The 16,787-nt window shown below is 40.2% G+C and overlaps 2 protein-coding genes across 2 annotated transcripts in view; one reads left to right on the top strand and one right to left on the bottom strand.

Moving 5' to 3' along the window:
* Positions 1 to 8,631, bottom strand: part of LOC140226047 (protein artichoke-like) — a 208,192-nt gene extending 199,561 nt beyond the window's left edge. Inside the window, exons 1-3 of the mRNA XM_072306442.1 lie at positions 8,392 to 8,631; positions 6,794 to 6,950; positions 3,286 to 3,542 (exon numbers count right to left, since the gene is read on the bottom strand). The gene's annotated coding sequence lies outside the window, so the exon portion shown is untranslated. The remainder of the gene's footprint in view (positions 1 to 3,285; positions 3,543 to 6,793; positions 6,951 to 8,391) is intronic.
* A 154-nt stretch (positions 8,632 to 8,785) lies between these two features.
* The window catches only part of tsr (Cofilin/actin-depolymerizing factor homolog tsr), a 70,803-nt gene continuing 62,801 nt past the window's right edge, over positions 8,786 to 16,787 (top strand). Inside the window, exon 1 of the mRNA XM_019053446.2 lies at positions 8,786 to 8,973. Within this exon, the coding sequence (XP_018908991.1) occupies positions 8,971 to 8,973 (3 nt within the window). The 5' untranslated portion in view covers positions 8,786 to 8,970. The remainder of the gene's footprint in view (positions 8,974 to 16,787) is intronic.

Genomic DNA, 16,787 nt, shown 5'->3' with positions numbered 1-16,787 from the left:
CAAAGGTGACGGTTTCTTACTGGATCCCGACGGAAATTATCTCGTATCCAACAAACGGATCCGACAACTGCAAGATCCCGAAGAGGATACCGACGCCGTGAACAAACAATGGACAGACTCGAGGTGGACGGAAGCTATGAATTCGACACAGCTTTGTTTGGAGAAAATGGAAGAATACAAAAGTATCGCGCAACGACTCGAGACGAAATTATCACGACTGGAAAATAGGATCAGTCAACTAGAGGTTGTGAATCGAATGAAAGGAAAATAGTGTTGAGATGAGTCACACGGACGGTTTTGGCCGCTCGAAATTCTGCCGCGGTCCAAAAGGTCGACGGATTCTCACTGGATTCCGACGGAAATTATATCGTATCGAACAAACGGATTCGTCAAGTGCAAGATCCCGAAAGCGATGAGGATGCGGTGAACAAACAATGGTCCGAACGGAAGTGGAAGGAAGCTATGAAATTAGGTCAACACTGTCTGGAGCGTATCCACCAACTTCAACAATCTTACAATCGTCTGGTTAAAATAGTAGCATCGAAACAGCATTTGAATCGAGAGAGCGGACGACGACGACGTCGACGGTAATTATCATGTCGGCAGAAATACGTGGGATCGTCGAGGAGCTACATAAACCTGCACGACGAAACTATCCGCGTCGTAAAGTACGGATTCTCGGATTGTTCGATTTATGGCAAGCCGATCTCGTCGAGATGCAACCGTACGCCTCGGTCAACAAAGGATACAGATATCTCCTCACCGTCATCGACGCGTGCTCGAAAAAGGCGTGGGCCGAACCGCTCAGATCGAAAACGGCCGCGAATGTTACTTATGCTCTGCAACGCGTTCTCAAAGCAGCCGGAAAGTCACCGAAACATTTACAAGTCGACATGGGCTCGGAATTCTACAACTCCAAATGTCAAGCATTGATGAAGCGTCACAAGATCAATATGTACAGCTCGTACTCGACAACCAAAGCCTCTATTGTCGAGCGATTCAACCGAACGCTCAAAACGAAGATGTGGAAAGAGTTCAGTGCGCAAGGATCGTACAAGTGGGTAGATCTATTACCGAAACTCATCCGTGAATATAACGGGAGCGTTCATCGCACCATCGGGATGAAACCAATCGATGTCACCGAAAAGGATGTACCGATGATCCTGCAAAAGCTTCGTGGACCGCCGCTGAGTAAAATTGAAAAGAGACGTCTGGCCAGACGAAAACTGAATGTCGGTGATCACGTCCGGATCTCGAGACTCAAAGCCATGTTCGAGAAAGGATACACACCGAATTGGAGCACGGAAATTTTCAAGATTGTCAGCGTCAATCCGACCGTTCCGATCACGTACGATCTGAAAGACGCGCACGATACGATCATCAAAGGAAAATTCTACCGCGAAGAACTCCAACCCACCAACTATAAGGATACGTTCCTGGTGGAGAAAATTCTGCGTCGCAAGAAAAACCAGGTCTTTGTCAAATGGTTGGGTCTGGACGCGAGTCACAACAGTTGGATCGATAGTAAGGATTTCATATAAATAGTATGCAACGCGAACTGTTTTAAACTGTAACTTTAACTGTAAATACCCAAAAAAAATTTTGATTCATCAAACTGAATATTGCAATACCCAATCCCAGTCGCTCATCGCAAAACACAAGGGTCCGATACGCATCTCCAAGCGCTAAAAAATGAAAATTACCGAATCAGACCCTAATCTTCAGTCTCCGATACCAGCCCCATACTGTAAAATACGGTCTTTCGAAGACGAAAAGTTTTATAAGTCCGAAAATCGGAATTTTTTGCACAATCTGGCAATACTGTATCGAAAAATTAACTAATTTCTCGCCCCATCTGGCAACACTGTAAAATGCGATGTTGCAAAATTTCACCAATAAATAAATCATTTATTTATGTCCACCGTCCGGCAACGCTGCTGCGCCATCTTGAAAAATACACCATTGCATAAACCGCAGATTGAAGGGGCTACATTACACGATTGCATAACCCCATTATTGAAGGGGCAACATGCAATACTTTCTTCCTTACAGCGTTGCCATATTGAATAATAATCCCTATACATCACTGTAATTTAATTCGTATTTTTCTGCACCATCATGCAACGCTGTTGGATTTTTTATCGATTCAAGTCGCCATATTCTCCCTACTCATACTTGGTACTTGGAAAAATATTGATTCACTCAATATTTTTCCCAACTTCGTAAGTGGGATTTTTTCCTGGGACAAATCTCGCGAAACGGCTCGTGGAGACAAGGCCTAAAGTAGTTAAAGTCGTCGAGTATTTAACCGGAATTATAATAATAAATGCACTCAATTGACAATTAGACACATATTTTAACTAAACAAACATTAACCATGTAGTAATGAATAAAATATCGCACAATTCGTTTTCACTTCTTCTTCTTCTCTCAGTGGGTCCTCGGGGTACAAGTACCATACTTGGTACTGGGAAAAATATTGATTAACTCAATATTTTTCCCAACTTCGTAAGTGGGATTTTTCCCTGGGCCAAATCTCGTGAAACGGCACGTGGAGACAAGGCCCGAGAGTCAAGACAACACCCCTCATGGAGTCACAAACAGGAATAAAGATTACAGAAATTGAACGTTCTTGGTAATCTTTGATCGGCCCATTCTTCAATTCCTTTCTCCGTTCCTTCTCTCATTCCGTGTGTTCCTTGCCGAACCCGTAATTCCCTGGTCCATTCCAGATTATAATCTTTGCAATAGGTGTAAATGTAATCTTTATTCCCGTTTGTGACACTGTGAAGGCCTAAAATACGGGAACCAATCAGAAATGGATTCACATTGTCTTGACTCTCAGTATAAAGGGACTCTAATTACAGTGTGCGCAATTGCCGCTCATTTTTCCAAGTTCGGAGCCCGCCAGCGCGCTCGATTTTGCCTTGAGGAAAAAAAGTATTGGAACTTTTTGTATGAAATTTAACGAGCTTCATTTTTGAAAATAACTAATTTTATCGTCAGATCAATTTTAGGCAAGTTACAGGCCATAATCCGGAAAAAGGCCGATGTTAGGCCATTTTTGCCAAATTTGGCAACTTTCCGGCCCGAATATTTCGGTGCAAAGTTGTAATTCGGATTCAGCGTGAAAAATTACATAGGTAGGAATTAATGAAAACATTGCTACCCGGGATTTTTGCAGGCTTTGCCCCCTTTCTTGGCTTACTTGCCTGGACTACATGCTGTGTGCATCATCACCAAGAAATTGTAGAAGCAAGCAATTCTTCCTTCCATCCGACTTACCGTCACAAGTTGTTGCGCAAAGAAAGATTTATCATACTTCGACTTCCAGATTTCCCAGCGCTCAGCCATGTTGGCTTTAGCCACAATCTCCAGCGGCTTTATCCTGGCAGATATCGCTTTGCTTGATCCATGGGATGCTGCTCCTCCATCTGCCTCACCATTAGTATTTGTACCAGGCATTGCTCTTGCTTAGTGTTAGCACACGATTTCTTGAAACTTTGAACTGCAGTAGCTGCTTACATAAACGTTGACTGCTTCTGTGACGGATACAAAGGGATGTTGTGAGCTATCGTTTCATATTTATCGTTTAATATCTGTTCTAAAGAACATGCAAAGAAAAATTTATGTCTTCTGATCGATTTAACAAAAGAACAAAGAGGGTCTTATCTTCTTTATCTCAAGTACCTATGTTAGTGCTCTCGCAAGCTGCAACACCCTATTCAACGATATCAAGATCTGCATTCTTTCGCATGTGCCATCTTACTCCATAGATTAGAAGAGCTGTGCCGAATAAGGATAAGTCGCTTTTAACTAAATCCATGCGATGTCCAGTACCTACCTAATAGGAAATGGAGATGTTGCATGTGTGAGGGATTTACGATTTGACCATTGATTCTTATGTAAAAGTTAGAGTCCCTTTATACCCAGAGTTACGACAACTCACTTTTGGTTGGGCCAGGGTTGGGCTGAAAGTGGCCTAAAAAAAAATCCAATTCTGATTGGTTCTCGCTCATGGAGGCCGAAACGAGTGCACCAAGATGGCGGTACCTCGAATGTGAACAAGAATAATGAAAATATTACCTAATTGTGGTTTATCAAGAGTAAATTGTTATTTCCATCGGTCCAAAATGAAAATAGATTAAGAAATTATTCACAAACCAATCTCATTTTATTTTTAATTGATCAGTTTGTTGATGTTGTTGTTTTTGTGTGACAGACATCGCAGGATTCCTGATCCTTATCCCTCAATATCGTTCGTTTGGGTGCACTCGTTTCGGCCTCCATGGCCAGCAAGGACGGCTGTCAGTCAGCTGATAATCGAGTTGTCGTAACTCTGGGTATAAAGGGACTCTAGTAAAAGTTCGCGAGAAACACGATGGTGCCACTGGTTTTCTCTGAAATCAACTCCCAAGCTCAAAAAAAGCTCTCAAAGTGAGGCCAAAATGGAGGGGATATCCCACCCTACCCTGAGAGTCCACCTCTACATCAAAACAAACTCTACTTGCAAAGATAGAGAGCAAATACATTGGCAGGGTTGCCACTTTATTTGGGGACTCCAAAACTGAAAACACGGCATCACTGCTAATGCATTTACTCCCTATCTTTGCGTAGAGAGTTTGTTTTGATGTAGAGGTGGACTCTCAGGATAGGGTGGAATATCCCCTCCTTTTTGGCCTCACTTTGAGAGCTTTTTTTGAGCTTGGGAGATGATTTCAGAGAAAACCATTGGCACCATCGTGTTTCTCGTGAACTTTTACGTAAGAATCAATGGTCAAATCGCAAATCCCTCACACATGCAACATCTCCATTGGCGAATAAAATCCGTATAAATCCTCTTGCAGAGATTGTCAAGGAATGCTGAGGACGTATTATGAGAATTGAAAGCTATGTTTTGGATTGTTAATATTTTAGAGTGAGCGCACGTTTTTGAGCTCACATACTCGTATCTTTCGGCAGTGCGATTTTTCTCTTTATTTTATTGAATAAAATTTTAACATCTAATTTAAGTTCATTGACCAAAATTACATGGAATAGGCGCCCCAAGTAGCATTTTTCAAAGTTAAAGTTGCAAGAAGTTGAAACAATATTGGTTAAAATACGCAACTAAGTTGCAACTTAGTTGCAACTCTTAGTCAACATTTGGTCGATAAGTGCCGATTTTCGGCGATCTGATCGGAAGAAAAGTCGCAACTTATAGCAATTGAATTCCATAAATCTTGCAACTTACCGACGTTGCCAAAATCATCCCTGCTAAAAATGACCATGTTGGTAACAAGTTGGTCTGGCCCAACATGGTAGCAACAGGGAGAATGGAACCTGTTATCACATATGATATCAACATGTTATCGCCGTGATATCAACGTGTTACCGATATGATATCACACTGAAAAAAAAGTTCTAAAATGCTTAAATTTAGGCGCGCTGCATACGTTCTTAGGCATAATTTTCATCGTGGACACCAGAGAAGTGCCGCTAAGAGAATCCGACAAACAATGTACGCCAGAATTAAGCCGCGCTGTGCCTGAGTTCCCAAACGGTCACCCATCGTGGCACTATCTACGCCCGACGTTGCTGAACTTCGGTGATCGCCCGTGTGTCGTTGCCACTCCGCCACGGACGCTCGCGTGGGGGAGACGGCTAATTTAGCACTAATAAACGTCCCCAGATCTAATTCAATGATTAGAAGCAATGATATTCTTGCAATTTTGTACATCATTCAGTTTCACAATGAAGGTTACGAAAATTATATAAAGTACATCAAGTTTTTGAAAGAGAGGAGTACGAACAACACATGAAAAAATAAAATAAAATATGGACGGATATATAGTTACTAAAAATGAAAATATTAAAAACGAAATAAGATAAATAAATAACATAAATCAATGAAAAATGAATAATGTTATTAATAATGTATTATAATATATTATATTTTATTATATTATATTTATTAGATTAAGTAAAGACCAGTCACGTGACGTCCGTAACAGTTTGCGAAGAAGGCCGCGATATTCAAATTTTAGCTAAATGTAAGGACCGGGAACGATATTGAAGTTGGAACATGTTTCAACTTAATTGCAACAAGTTCCAACAATGATAGCTCCTTCGGGGGAGAGAGTAGGCAATCTGCACGTCAATCTATCAGTTGCAAGAATTCAACGATTTTTTTGCAAGTTGTTGCAACCTCTGCTACTTGGGGCACCTACCTTGCCTTGTTCGGTAAATATTTCCAAAAAAAAATCTGCACCCTTCCGCCTTTCTTTAACCGCCGCGCCAATTGATGAACTTAAAACTGGGCAAATATAACTCATTAGGTGATCCTATTAAAATATTTCTATACCGTGAGCAGGCATACGATGGTCACCATTTTGCATGACACGTCTCATTTTTTAGTAATATTTATCTTTTTCATTTAATTTAGACTCAACGACTAAAAAAACACGGAAATATACACCTTTCTTGCCTTGTCAGTTGATATTTTTTTAAAAGATGCGCCTTTCCGCCTTTCAAATGTAGCCGCCATCTTAGATTTCGGGCATCCCCTTTAACGGGCGGCGGAGGGGGGGGGGGGCTTTTTTAACTTGATAAATGAAATTTACATACTAAATTACTCAGGATTTGATACACCTCGCTCGCATTTTTTACGTGAAAATCTTAATAATTCACCCTCCTGCCTTTCAAATTTAGCCGCCATCTTGAATTTAGAGCACCCCCTTTGGTCGGGGAGCTGTTTTGACATCATCAATGAAATCTACGACCAAAATTACATAAGAAGTGATACCTCACTTACCCAATCACGTAAAAGTTGAAAAATGACCCTCCTGCCTTTCAAATTTGGCCGCCATCTTAGATTTGAGGCACCGTCTTTGACCTGGGGGCTTTTTGGACTTCATTAATGAAATCTGCGACCGAAAGTAAGTACGTAGGGAATGATACCTCACACGACACTATAGAAACATTTTAAAATACCGAAATTAGAGTCCCTTTATACTGAGAGTCAAGACAATTTGAATCCATTTCTGATTGGTTCCCGTATTTTAGGCCTCCACAGTGTCACAAACGGGAATAAAGATTACATTTTCACCAATTGCAAAGATTATAATCTGGAATGGACCAGGGAATTACGGGTTCGGCAAGGAACAAACGGAATGAGAGGAGGAACGGAGAAAGGCATTTGAGAATGGGCCGATCAAAGATTACGAAAAACGTTCAATTTCTGTAATCTCTATTCCCGTTTGTGACATCCATGAGCCGAATTGTCTTGACTCTCAGTATAAAGGGACTCTAACCGAAATCCCATACGGCCTTATTATGGACGCCATTTTGAATTTTAGGCATTACAGGGGGTGTTCCGGGGTCCGACCTAGAGTACTTTTATAGACGGAGTATGGCCATTTCTGTGCCGGATTTTCATTGGTCGCGTGAACATAGGCTGACACGATGTTCTTACGGCCATAAATAAACAAACAAGATGGCTGTTATCAGCAAGCAAGTTTGAGGTTATGCACATCTTACACCCTCCTGTGATAAAGGCGAAAGCCCATTTAACAGTGTTCGTGTGTTTTCTATGTGTTATTTTTAGATATGCTAATTTAAATTGGTACTGCCTTATGATTGAAATTTTTGTCAAATTTAGTTTCCTATCAATGTCACGGTGAGCCGCCATCTTGTTTGCTTATTTACGGTCACAAGAGCATCATGAAGCCTGAAATCTTGTTGACCAATCAAAAAGTGGCACAGTTTTCCTGTAGTATAAAGATACGAATGGCCATACTATATGTCTATGAAGGTACTCTAGTCGGACCGTGATAAACTTTTTGTATGTTGTTCAGGAGGACCTACTGATAACGTTTACGTAGGAAAAAATTGTTATGCAATTTGTTCCAGGTCAAACCGAATTACTCCCTGACTAAATACGTATCAGGTAAAATTGCAGAGGTGATGGACTAAACTCATGGGACACCCTGTATCAATCGCGAATCTCTTTAAGGTCTACAAGCATACACGGCGGGAATTTCGAAATGACATGGTCTCGCTTTCTCCTCTCACAGTTAGCTACAGTTAAAACTTAAAGGAATCTAGTATATTATTTCTAGCGATGATTTGCAATGATTAAAATATCATATTTTCCCTGCTTATCGAAACAATTCAGCATGTCTTAACTTTAAAAGGTTTATAAATACGGTAAGTACAGCGTCTCTCAAATTAAAATTGAATTTCGATCATTTCTTCCGTCTTTACCATAAAAGGTAATATCATATCAGGCTTTCCTCTGATTGGTCCATTCACGAGATTGCAAGGATGACAAACAAATTCTTTAATGTAACCGATGACCAGTGATTGTTTTATAGACAAAAGCTTGGGAAATTGAAAAAAATATGAATGTACCTAAAGTTAGGTTAATAATGTTTTCAGGTGGCTCCTAGTAAAACGTAAGGATTTTATGCAAATATCAACGGGCATTGCAAACAGTTGACTGTGGAAGTCTCGTCCTCGTCCTACTCCTACTAGCGAGATATCGTTGCGATCGCTGGGAAGTAGTTCTACAAGTAAATGGTTCAGAAAAAATTCGAACGTATGCTTCAGGAAAACACAGTAGCCTTAAACTTGCGGAAATCTTAGTTTCACGAACAACTGAATTTAGTGAATTTGATCTCATGTTTTATTAAATTTAACATCCGACAGGAATTTGATGTAGTAGGCACGTCAAAGACGCACTGTGATTGGACGACTCCGCTTGGACTAATTACAGGTTTCAGATCCTGTCCAATCACAAGCGCAGAGACGGAAGTCGAGTCGCGGAGTAATATTGCTCGCTGATTTTGAAATGCGTATACATTTCTCTCCCTCTCTATTCAGTGCTGCCGAGAGGTCCGTTTGACGTCATACCCCGCCGTCGTTGTTACGCGTAAACTAAATAATCAGTGTTTTATCAGTGCTAAGTTATATTGGCTTAATTCTTTCATTATGGTAAGTTTTAATTTACACTTTACCATCATCATATACCTTTTCGTTCGCTGAGTAACCACCCTAACGCCAAAGTCTAGGACATTACTTCACGACCATTATGCCGGGTCCGCCATTTAAACCCGGATTCCTTATTTTGTCCGTCTTTTGTTATGTTTTGCGAATATCAAAGTGTGAGCTTTATGCTCGAATCACTCCACTGTCCCAGAACTCGTTTCCAGCCTCCATCTGTTGTTCCCTCCACTTTTATCTGCAGATCCCACCTCAGTTATCAGTCAATGCATGCCTGATATACCATGTTCTCGTCCCTGCAGAGCAAGAGTTACCTTTTGCTTTAGGGGAATAACAGGGTCTCTTAACAGTTGAGTGTAATCACTGTTTCTTGTGGTCCTTACGGTTTCATTGTATCATCCATTGTTGCTTATTGAGGTACATTGTTTTTGCTCACAGGCGTCGCTAATTGGTTACTTAGAGACAAGGCCTGTCAGACGTTCCTAAACCTTTTTTTCTCGACCTTCATGAAGTTATCTTTCCCGAAGTATTACCTTTCTCATCAGTCAAATTATGGCGCTGAATTGTTACCAATAAATACAACGGACATACTTATTTCTCTCTCTCCCTCCGAAGATTCAATGTAGTGCAGTCATCACTCTATCCTAATCCAAATTTTTGCGGTACTAATATAAGGCAATGGTGACTCATCCCCCTGGTAAGCAGTGCTTGCTCACCCAGTTTGTTCCTGGCAGCAAATTAGGCATCAGCTAAATTGCTGTGTGGTTTGCTCATCACACAAGGCCAGGAAAAATTAATTTTGTCACTGAAGTTACTTTGGTTCCTGTAGGGTGAAATTTCTTTGAGTAACCAAGGATGGAAAAGGACGGACATGGTATAATAGGGCAATACCACCTGCTCCTACCAGGCCAATGGTTTTCGGTTCTTTTCAGTCTTCCTGTAAATGCTGAGGATCTAATGACGGTACTGTGTTCAGAGTGTTTTTTACTTTCAAGAAAGTAGGATTACGGAAGATTGTACTTATTTTTACTTAAGTTCAAGGCATGATAGACCTTACTAGCCAAATTTATGTGGCTGTATCTCTTATTTAACCAAGAACAAAAGTATCCATTAATAAAAATTGAGTCATACACATGGAGAAAAATGCAACCTGTCATTTCTGCACATTGGAAGGGAATGACAAGGTGCAGTTTATCTCCGCAAGAAACATTGCTACACCCTCGAATGTATTTAGGCTTTGGCCGAGAATGGGAAGGTGGTATATATGCTATTAGTGGCCATGTCATCATAGGGATTCTCCATTATATTGAATTCGATCCAAACAAGAACATTGGCAGAACCTCTTTCATCTCACCTTTATTGTCTGATAATTTTATTATGAAATGTCTCAGTTAAGGGTCGTAAGTCTAGATAATAGAAGCTTTGTGGGTGTAACTTATGAAGGCCCTCTTTTTGAAGTGGCCGAAGATTTGACTCTACTTAATGACTTTAGCACTCTCCGCGGTAAGGTGTTGTAGATATGGCCCTGGTGAAGAAAACTTTCATTTCGATTTTTAGAGTTATTTGCACTTTTTGGATGTCACGGTTAGAACATCTTTTTGTTATAGATATAGCAGAGTCAGGAACATCGCAGCATTTTGAAGTGTTTCCCTCACATTTTCACCAAGAGGAAGGACAAAAAATGCAATTTGTCTTGTTTTATTCATTCGAAAAGAGAGGCAAAGCAATGTATTGATTCTTTTCTCAGAAGTACCCTGCACACTCCTTATAGGAATGTGTACCACAATCGATTTCCAATTTTTTTATTACATTAAACTTGTCTTTTGATGCGGTACAAATGTCATCATTGCGCCAACTTTCTACAAATCACCGCTCCTGAACAATTCACGTTGGACAATTACTTGGATAAGTAAAGCTAATGCGGGGGTTGAACAAGGCAAACCCCAGCCGGTTATAAGTGAGGAAGAGAGTGGGAGTGATTTGGAATCCGAGGTAAGACTGGTAATGACGGTTTTCCTCATTTTGGGCAAGTGTTGTAAAATATCGCCGCGCTGGCCTTAATCATTCAAGTAATTATCACTTTGTCCATTGACATAAGGAGTGTGCAGGGTCCTTTCTTGCAAAAGTGTTGATCATTTTGAGGGAAAAGATATGCTGCAATGTAAACCAAACGAAAACCCACGCCTCCTTTTCTCTGCATGCTAGTAAAACTGTGAATAGATTGATAGCTGCAGCTGTTTGTCCTCTTCCTGTCTTTAGCACCATAAAGTAGCGATAAAAGGCAAAAAGACTCTTTCACTAACCACGCGTAGTAATTGAATAGTAATTTCTTTAATAGCCGAGAGAGTTCATTGTAAGCATAACAACGGAAAACGAAGGTGAGGAGGCTTGTCAGTACGGGTGTTAGCAGGTGATAATAATATAATATGTAGCGTTGGCTGTGAATTTGTACCATATAACCGGTATTTTCTACTCATTAATGCACTGGTATTGACTCATACAATTAGAGATGGAAAATTTCACGAAAGCTGAAACCTCTAGGGATGTATTCAGGAGGCGAGGGAACACCTAGGAAGAGTGATTCTAGATTTTAATATTTTTCACCCAAGCCTAATACTTCCACACATTTCAAACTTTTTCGTTTGGTTTAGAAATTAGGTTGGAGCTTTTCTCTCCGAATTCTCCCTTGTGCCCCCTTTCATGTATAGCACTTCAGTAGTGTAGCACGATACTGCCGCATCAACAGGAAGACAATTTGAAACGCTTCCGGACCACCAATTTATTCCTAATTGCGACAAACATAAAAAAATTTCAAATTTTGTGAAATTTATTCAAGCCTATTGAAAGGAGGGGAATTATTTCCAAACGGAAACTTCGGGGTTGAAAAATCAATTTAACTGGTGTATGATAAAATGTTGTGCACTGTATAGGTAAAACCTTCAATTTTGGGAAATGAGATCACTTTTCGTTTCAAGTTTCTCGATTCGCAAGATTTTTCAGTTTTTCTGAAGGCATGTCGAGAGCAGTGATTTTCGAGGTTATGTTTGGAGTAATTTTTATTCATTACACGTTGCATCATTATGATTTAAAACCACATGGAGTTACAGTTAAGTTCCTCAAAATATCAAACAGACTTCAAAAAACAGGAAAGTCCAAAAATACGCAATATTTTTCTTCATTTTGTGAAGGCATGTGAAAATGTAACATCCGCAACAGAAAAGCTACTAAACTTAATGCCATTTAACGCAGGAGCCAGTTTAGGAGTTTGTGTTTGGTGAACGATAGGACATGTTCTTCATTGTTACTCCAGTAGTGTTAGAACGTATTTAGACACTTCAGTTATCATGTCATACAAAGTCGAAAAAGTGTAACATCCGAAACGGAGAGGACGTTACACGGCTCTAGCTAGAATTAATCTGACATTCAACTTGTTTGATAAGCTCATACTAAAAATTCAGGTACACTTCAGCAACTCGATTAGGTTTTAATTTATTTTCACTCTTAAAGGTGTTCAATTTTAAATTCAATTTCGGTAAAACGATCCTAATTGTTTTCTTAGATAGTTGATACATTTGTCCTGATGATGTGCATTTAAATACAATTTAATTATTGATCGTAACTACTTTTAACCTCTCTTCGTGTTCGACAGCACGGTTATCGTATTTATCCTGCACCTCCTACTGTAACAGGGTTACTATAGTGTACACGCGGGGGCCTATATTGGGAATGCGGCTTATTGTTTCTATCTATCGATGCCCGCGAAAATCAGTTTTTCTTCATTTTTTAACACGTTATTATGAAATATTTTCGTGTGCTGCAGAAAACTCGAAGGAAATTTTCTGGGCAGTGCACTTGGTCAGTTTTGGATTTTTTGGGGATTGTCTAGATTAAAGTTTTTTGTGCCGCCTGAGTTTGATGGAATGATTTTGACAGGGACCGGCACCCCCACTTTTGAAGGTGGATCCCCCATGTTACCTACCAATGGGGGCAGTAGGGGCCTCGGGAATATGAAATTCAGATTTCTTGGGGGTCAATTGCCCTTTCATTTCTGCCATATCCGACTTCGTTCGACCTAAAATAACTAAATTAATAGCACTATACGGGTGATCTAGAATACCCTGTATGTTTCTTGAAATGCGCATTTTTACACTAATGATGAACGTTACATCTCCTAACTTTGCCGTTCTGTTCATCTCACATATAATTTGTGCTTAAATTTATTTTTGGTTGTATTTTAAAGATAGAAACTTGGCTCTACCATCACCTCAGATATTTACTTCGGAAAGTTTCTCACAGCTAGTCGCATTGAATCTAAGGTGAAATTCATTGACTATTGTGACTATATTGGCTTTCCTTATTCATGCTGTTACCTTTTAAGTCAATAAATTCTTAAACTGCGAGAGTTACAGCCTATTTTAGGTACTAAGTTCTATGGCTGTAACGTCCGCAACGCCATAAAAGTGGCAACATCTCAACAAAATCTCGTAACGTTTATTTGAGATGGATATTTTATTGAAAAGTAGATTCAATGAGACGTTACCAGGGCTAACCAGAATTCAGATAAAATAAATAGTTTCTATAAAAATTGTTGTGAACCTCAATATCTCTCGAACGAAGAAAGATATCGAGGTCCGGTTTGGACGAAAAATCGTCTAAAATTGCATACTTCAAGATTCTAAAGATCGAAATCCCGATATCACATTTTTCAGTGAACATATGTGCTTTTTTCCAGTTTTTAGGTCTAGAAAATTTCTTTTAAACGAGAAATTTACAAAGATATCAATTTTTTATTTGAACCAAAACCAGTTTTTACTTGTTCGTCTTTTTCCGCATCCAACGAGTGGTCCATTAAGCTGGGGAACCAAACGGTTCCGGAGTTATGATCGATTGAAGTTACCGCTCAACGCGCGCCGACCGATTTTCGCGCGCCAAAAAGTCGGATTTGACTCTTATTAAATCAGATTGAATGTTCTAACTGAGCAAAATGCATTATTAGGGACTCTTGAGGGTCGCTGAGTTCAGAAATTACAGATACTTCCAAATAATTCACGTTAGCTCCGTACAAGACCACTGAGCGGCCGGTCGGCGCTCAGTGGGCCTCTAAAATAGCGCTACGGAGCTGTAATTTTAAAAACGTGAATTATTTGGAAGTATCTGTAATTTCTGAACTCAGCGACCCTCAAGAGTCCCTAATAATGCATTTTGCTCAGTTAGAACATTCAATCTGATTTAATAAGAGTCAAATCCGACTTTTTTGCGCGCGATAATCGGTCGGCGCGCGTTGAGCGGTAACTTCAATCGATCATAACTCCGAAACCGTTTGGTTCCCCAGCTTAATGGACCGCTCGTTGGATGCGGAAAAAGACGAACAACTTAAAAAACTGGTTTTGGTTAAAATAAAAAATTGAGATCTTTGTAAATTTCTCGTTTAAAAGAAATTTTCTAGACCTAAAAACTGGAAAAAAGCACATATGTTGACTTAAAAATGTGATATCGGGATTTCGACCTTTAGAATCGTGAAGTATGCAGTATTAGACGATTTTTCGTCCAAACCGGACCTCGATATCTTTCTTCGTTCGAGAGATATCGAGGTTCACAGGTTTTGAATTCCACCCCCCGTATCTCCCCCCCCCCCCCCAAAATTTTTTGAGGGTCTGAAAATTTGGGAAAAGAAGCGCTCAAGTACGAGTAATCAATAGACAAAGTCTGAAGAAATTCCAGAGGGGGGGCGAAAAAAGCCGTTTTTGCATCAAGCTCTTTCCCAAGGCCACCGGATAAAGTTCGAAATGGCCGAAAATTGCCACCTCGGTTAATTGCTAATGGATTTGCCTAAAACTTTGAACTTGGGGATATTTTGGCATAAGATAAACACATTTGAACTTAGGTTTCTAAAAAAAAGAAAAAAAAAATTCGGTCATTTTAAACTTTAACCGGCGGCCATTTTGAAAATCTCGGTTTTTTTGAAAATCTGACGTCAAATTCATTTTTCTCATGTCACTATACTCCCGAGATACCTATTTTCGCGCAAATCCATCAAGGAATAACGGGTGTGAAGTTTCGGCCATTTTGAAACGGTTTGAGGTATTGACTTCGGGTTTGCGCGAAATGTTTCCTTTTTTATGCTCTTCCGAACGATTTCTCTCATAGAGGGTCTTCCCGTTTGAAAAAGACAAAATTTGGAGTCCGTTATCTCCCTTGGGGGCCTCCCTGAAAATTTTAGGAGGCCATAAAGTATCTCCCTTTGACCTAGGAACATTCCCCAAGTTTCAAATCTTCACCTCAATTCGGTAAGAAGTTAGAGGGGGTGGAAGGGACTTTTGGATCACCCTGTATGTATTTCTCTATGTACTTATCATACCTGGCGTTAAAAATGGCTTTCTGTGAATTTTCAAAGGCCTAACGGTCCATTGCTGCCGATTTTTTCCAATTTTAGGGGTTTTTACAAGTTTACTTGTTTGAAACTTAATTTAATCTAAAATCCGTGTACATTTTTGGAAGGAACGTAATAAAATACATGCATAATGCACTTTGTCACTTTCCCCTATATTGCCAAATTTTCGAGGAAAATCGTCCTCAAGTGCCAAAAATGACAAAAATTTGATTAATCATCACGTCATAGATGCTTGGATGTGAAGTATGACTTTCATAAGCATTGTGGGACACTGTGCCCACGCAGTTTCTGTTGTTTAGTATTTGGCCCGTATCAGGCATCTTTAGAACCAAGGACTATCTCGAGGTTACAGGAGTATACCGGTAAGATGGAGCGAAGGATGAGGTGGTAGCACCTTGAGGGTCCGTTGCGTCACGAGCCATTACATGTGCGGTGAGACACATTGCAATGATCCATATTGGATACATAATTTGTAGTGAAAGACAACTTAAAATTCACTTTCTAGAATCTTCGACGTGATGATTAGTCCAATTTTTGTTATTTTTGGCACTATAGGACGATTTTTCTCGAAAATTTGGCAACATAGGGATAAGTGACAAAGTACATTCTAAATGTAGTTTTACTTTCTCGCTCCCCTAGGGTAGAGAGAACGTACGAGAAAAGTTATGAACTTTTGTTTTATGTATGATTTTTGGATGGAACGTAACATTAAACTTATGATTCACCCCTTTTTTGGATTTTTGATCCGTCGTATTTCACATGTTCGTAAATCACGGAGATCGGTAGATCTCCCCGCCAAGCTAAAAATATAAATATAAGGAGAACAACCAAATCACGGAGATCGGTAGATCTCCCCGCCAAGCTAAAAATATAAATATAAGGAGAACAACCAAATAAAACCTCCCAGAGTAAGACCAAAAAACGCCTTCAAACGACTCTGCAGCAACCACACACACGCGGGGCGATAACCCGATAAACCGTCGGCAGACGGTATACATTACAGAAAATATTAGGAATTGCCGATTTTCGCTGCTTTTTAACTTTTATCACCCCGTAGCAAAAAAACTACTCAAAGGATCATGTTGAAAGGACCCCGCACGGTTCTTATGGAAAATTGCCCTCGGTCAAATGCGTTGAAACTTCAGTATGTTGTGCAGCATGTCATCGTGAACAAAAGTTCCAATAGGCCAAACAAGATCCCATGTGCGGTTTTCGAGATATTCGCCGTTTTATGTGCGTAAACGGAGGTTTCGCGCGCTCCCGCCGGAGCCATACCATTGTGCGGAGCCGCTCGTGTCCTTCCCTCCCAGTCACTCTCCGCTGCCCCGCCGCCCATACCTTGGCTCCTCTATCGCTCCAACTACGACGCTCACGAGGCTGCGCCCATCATTACCGGACCGCGCCCGCACGCCGT

Source organism: Bemisia tabaci, chromosome 1, assembly GCF_918797505.1.
Source record: "Bemisia tabaci chromosome 1, PGI_BMITA_v3".
Lineage (NCBI taxonomy): Eukaryota > Metazoa > Arthropoda > Insecta > Hemiptera > Aleyrodidae > Bemisia > Bemisia tabaci.
This window is presented reverse-complemented; position numbering and strand designations above follow the sequence as displayed.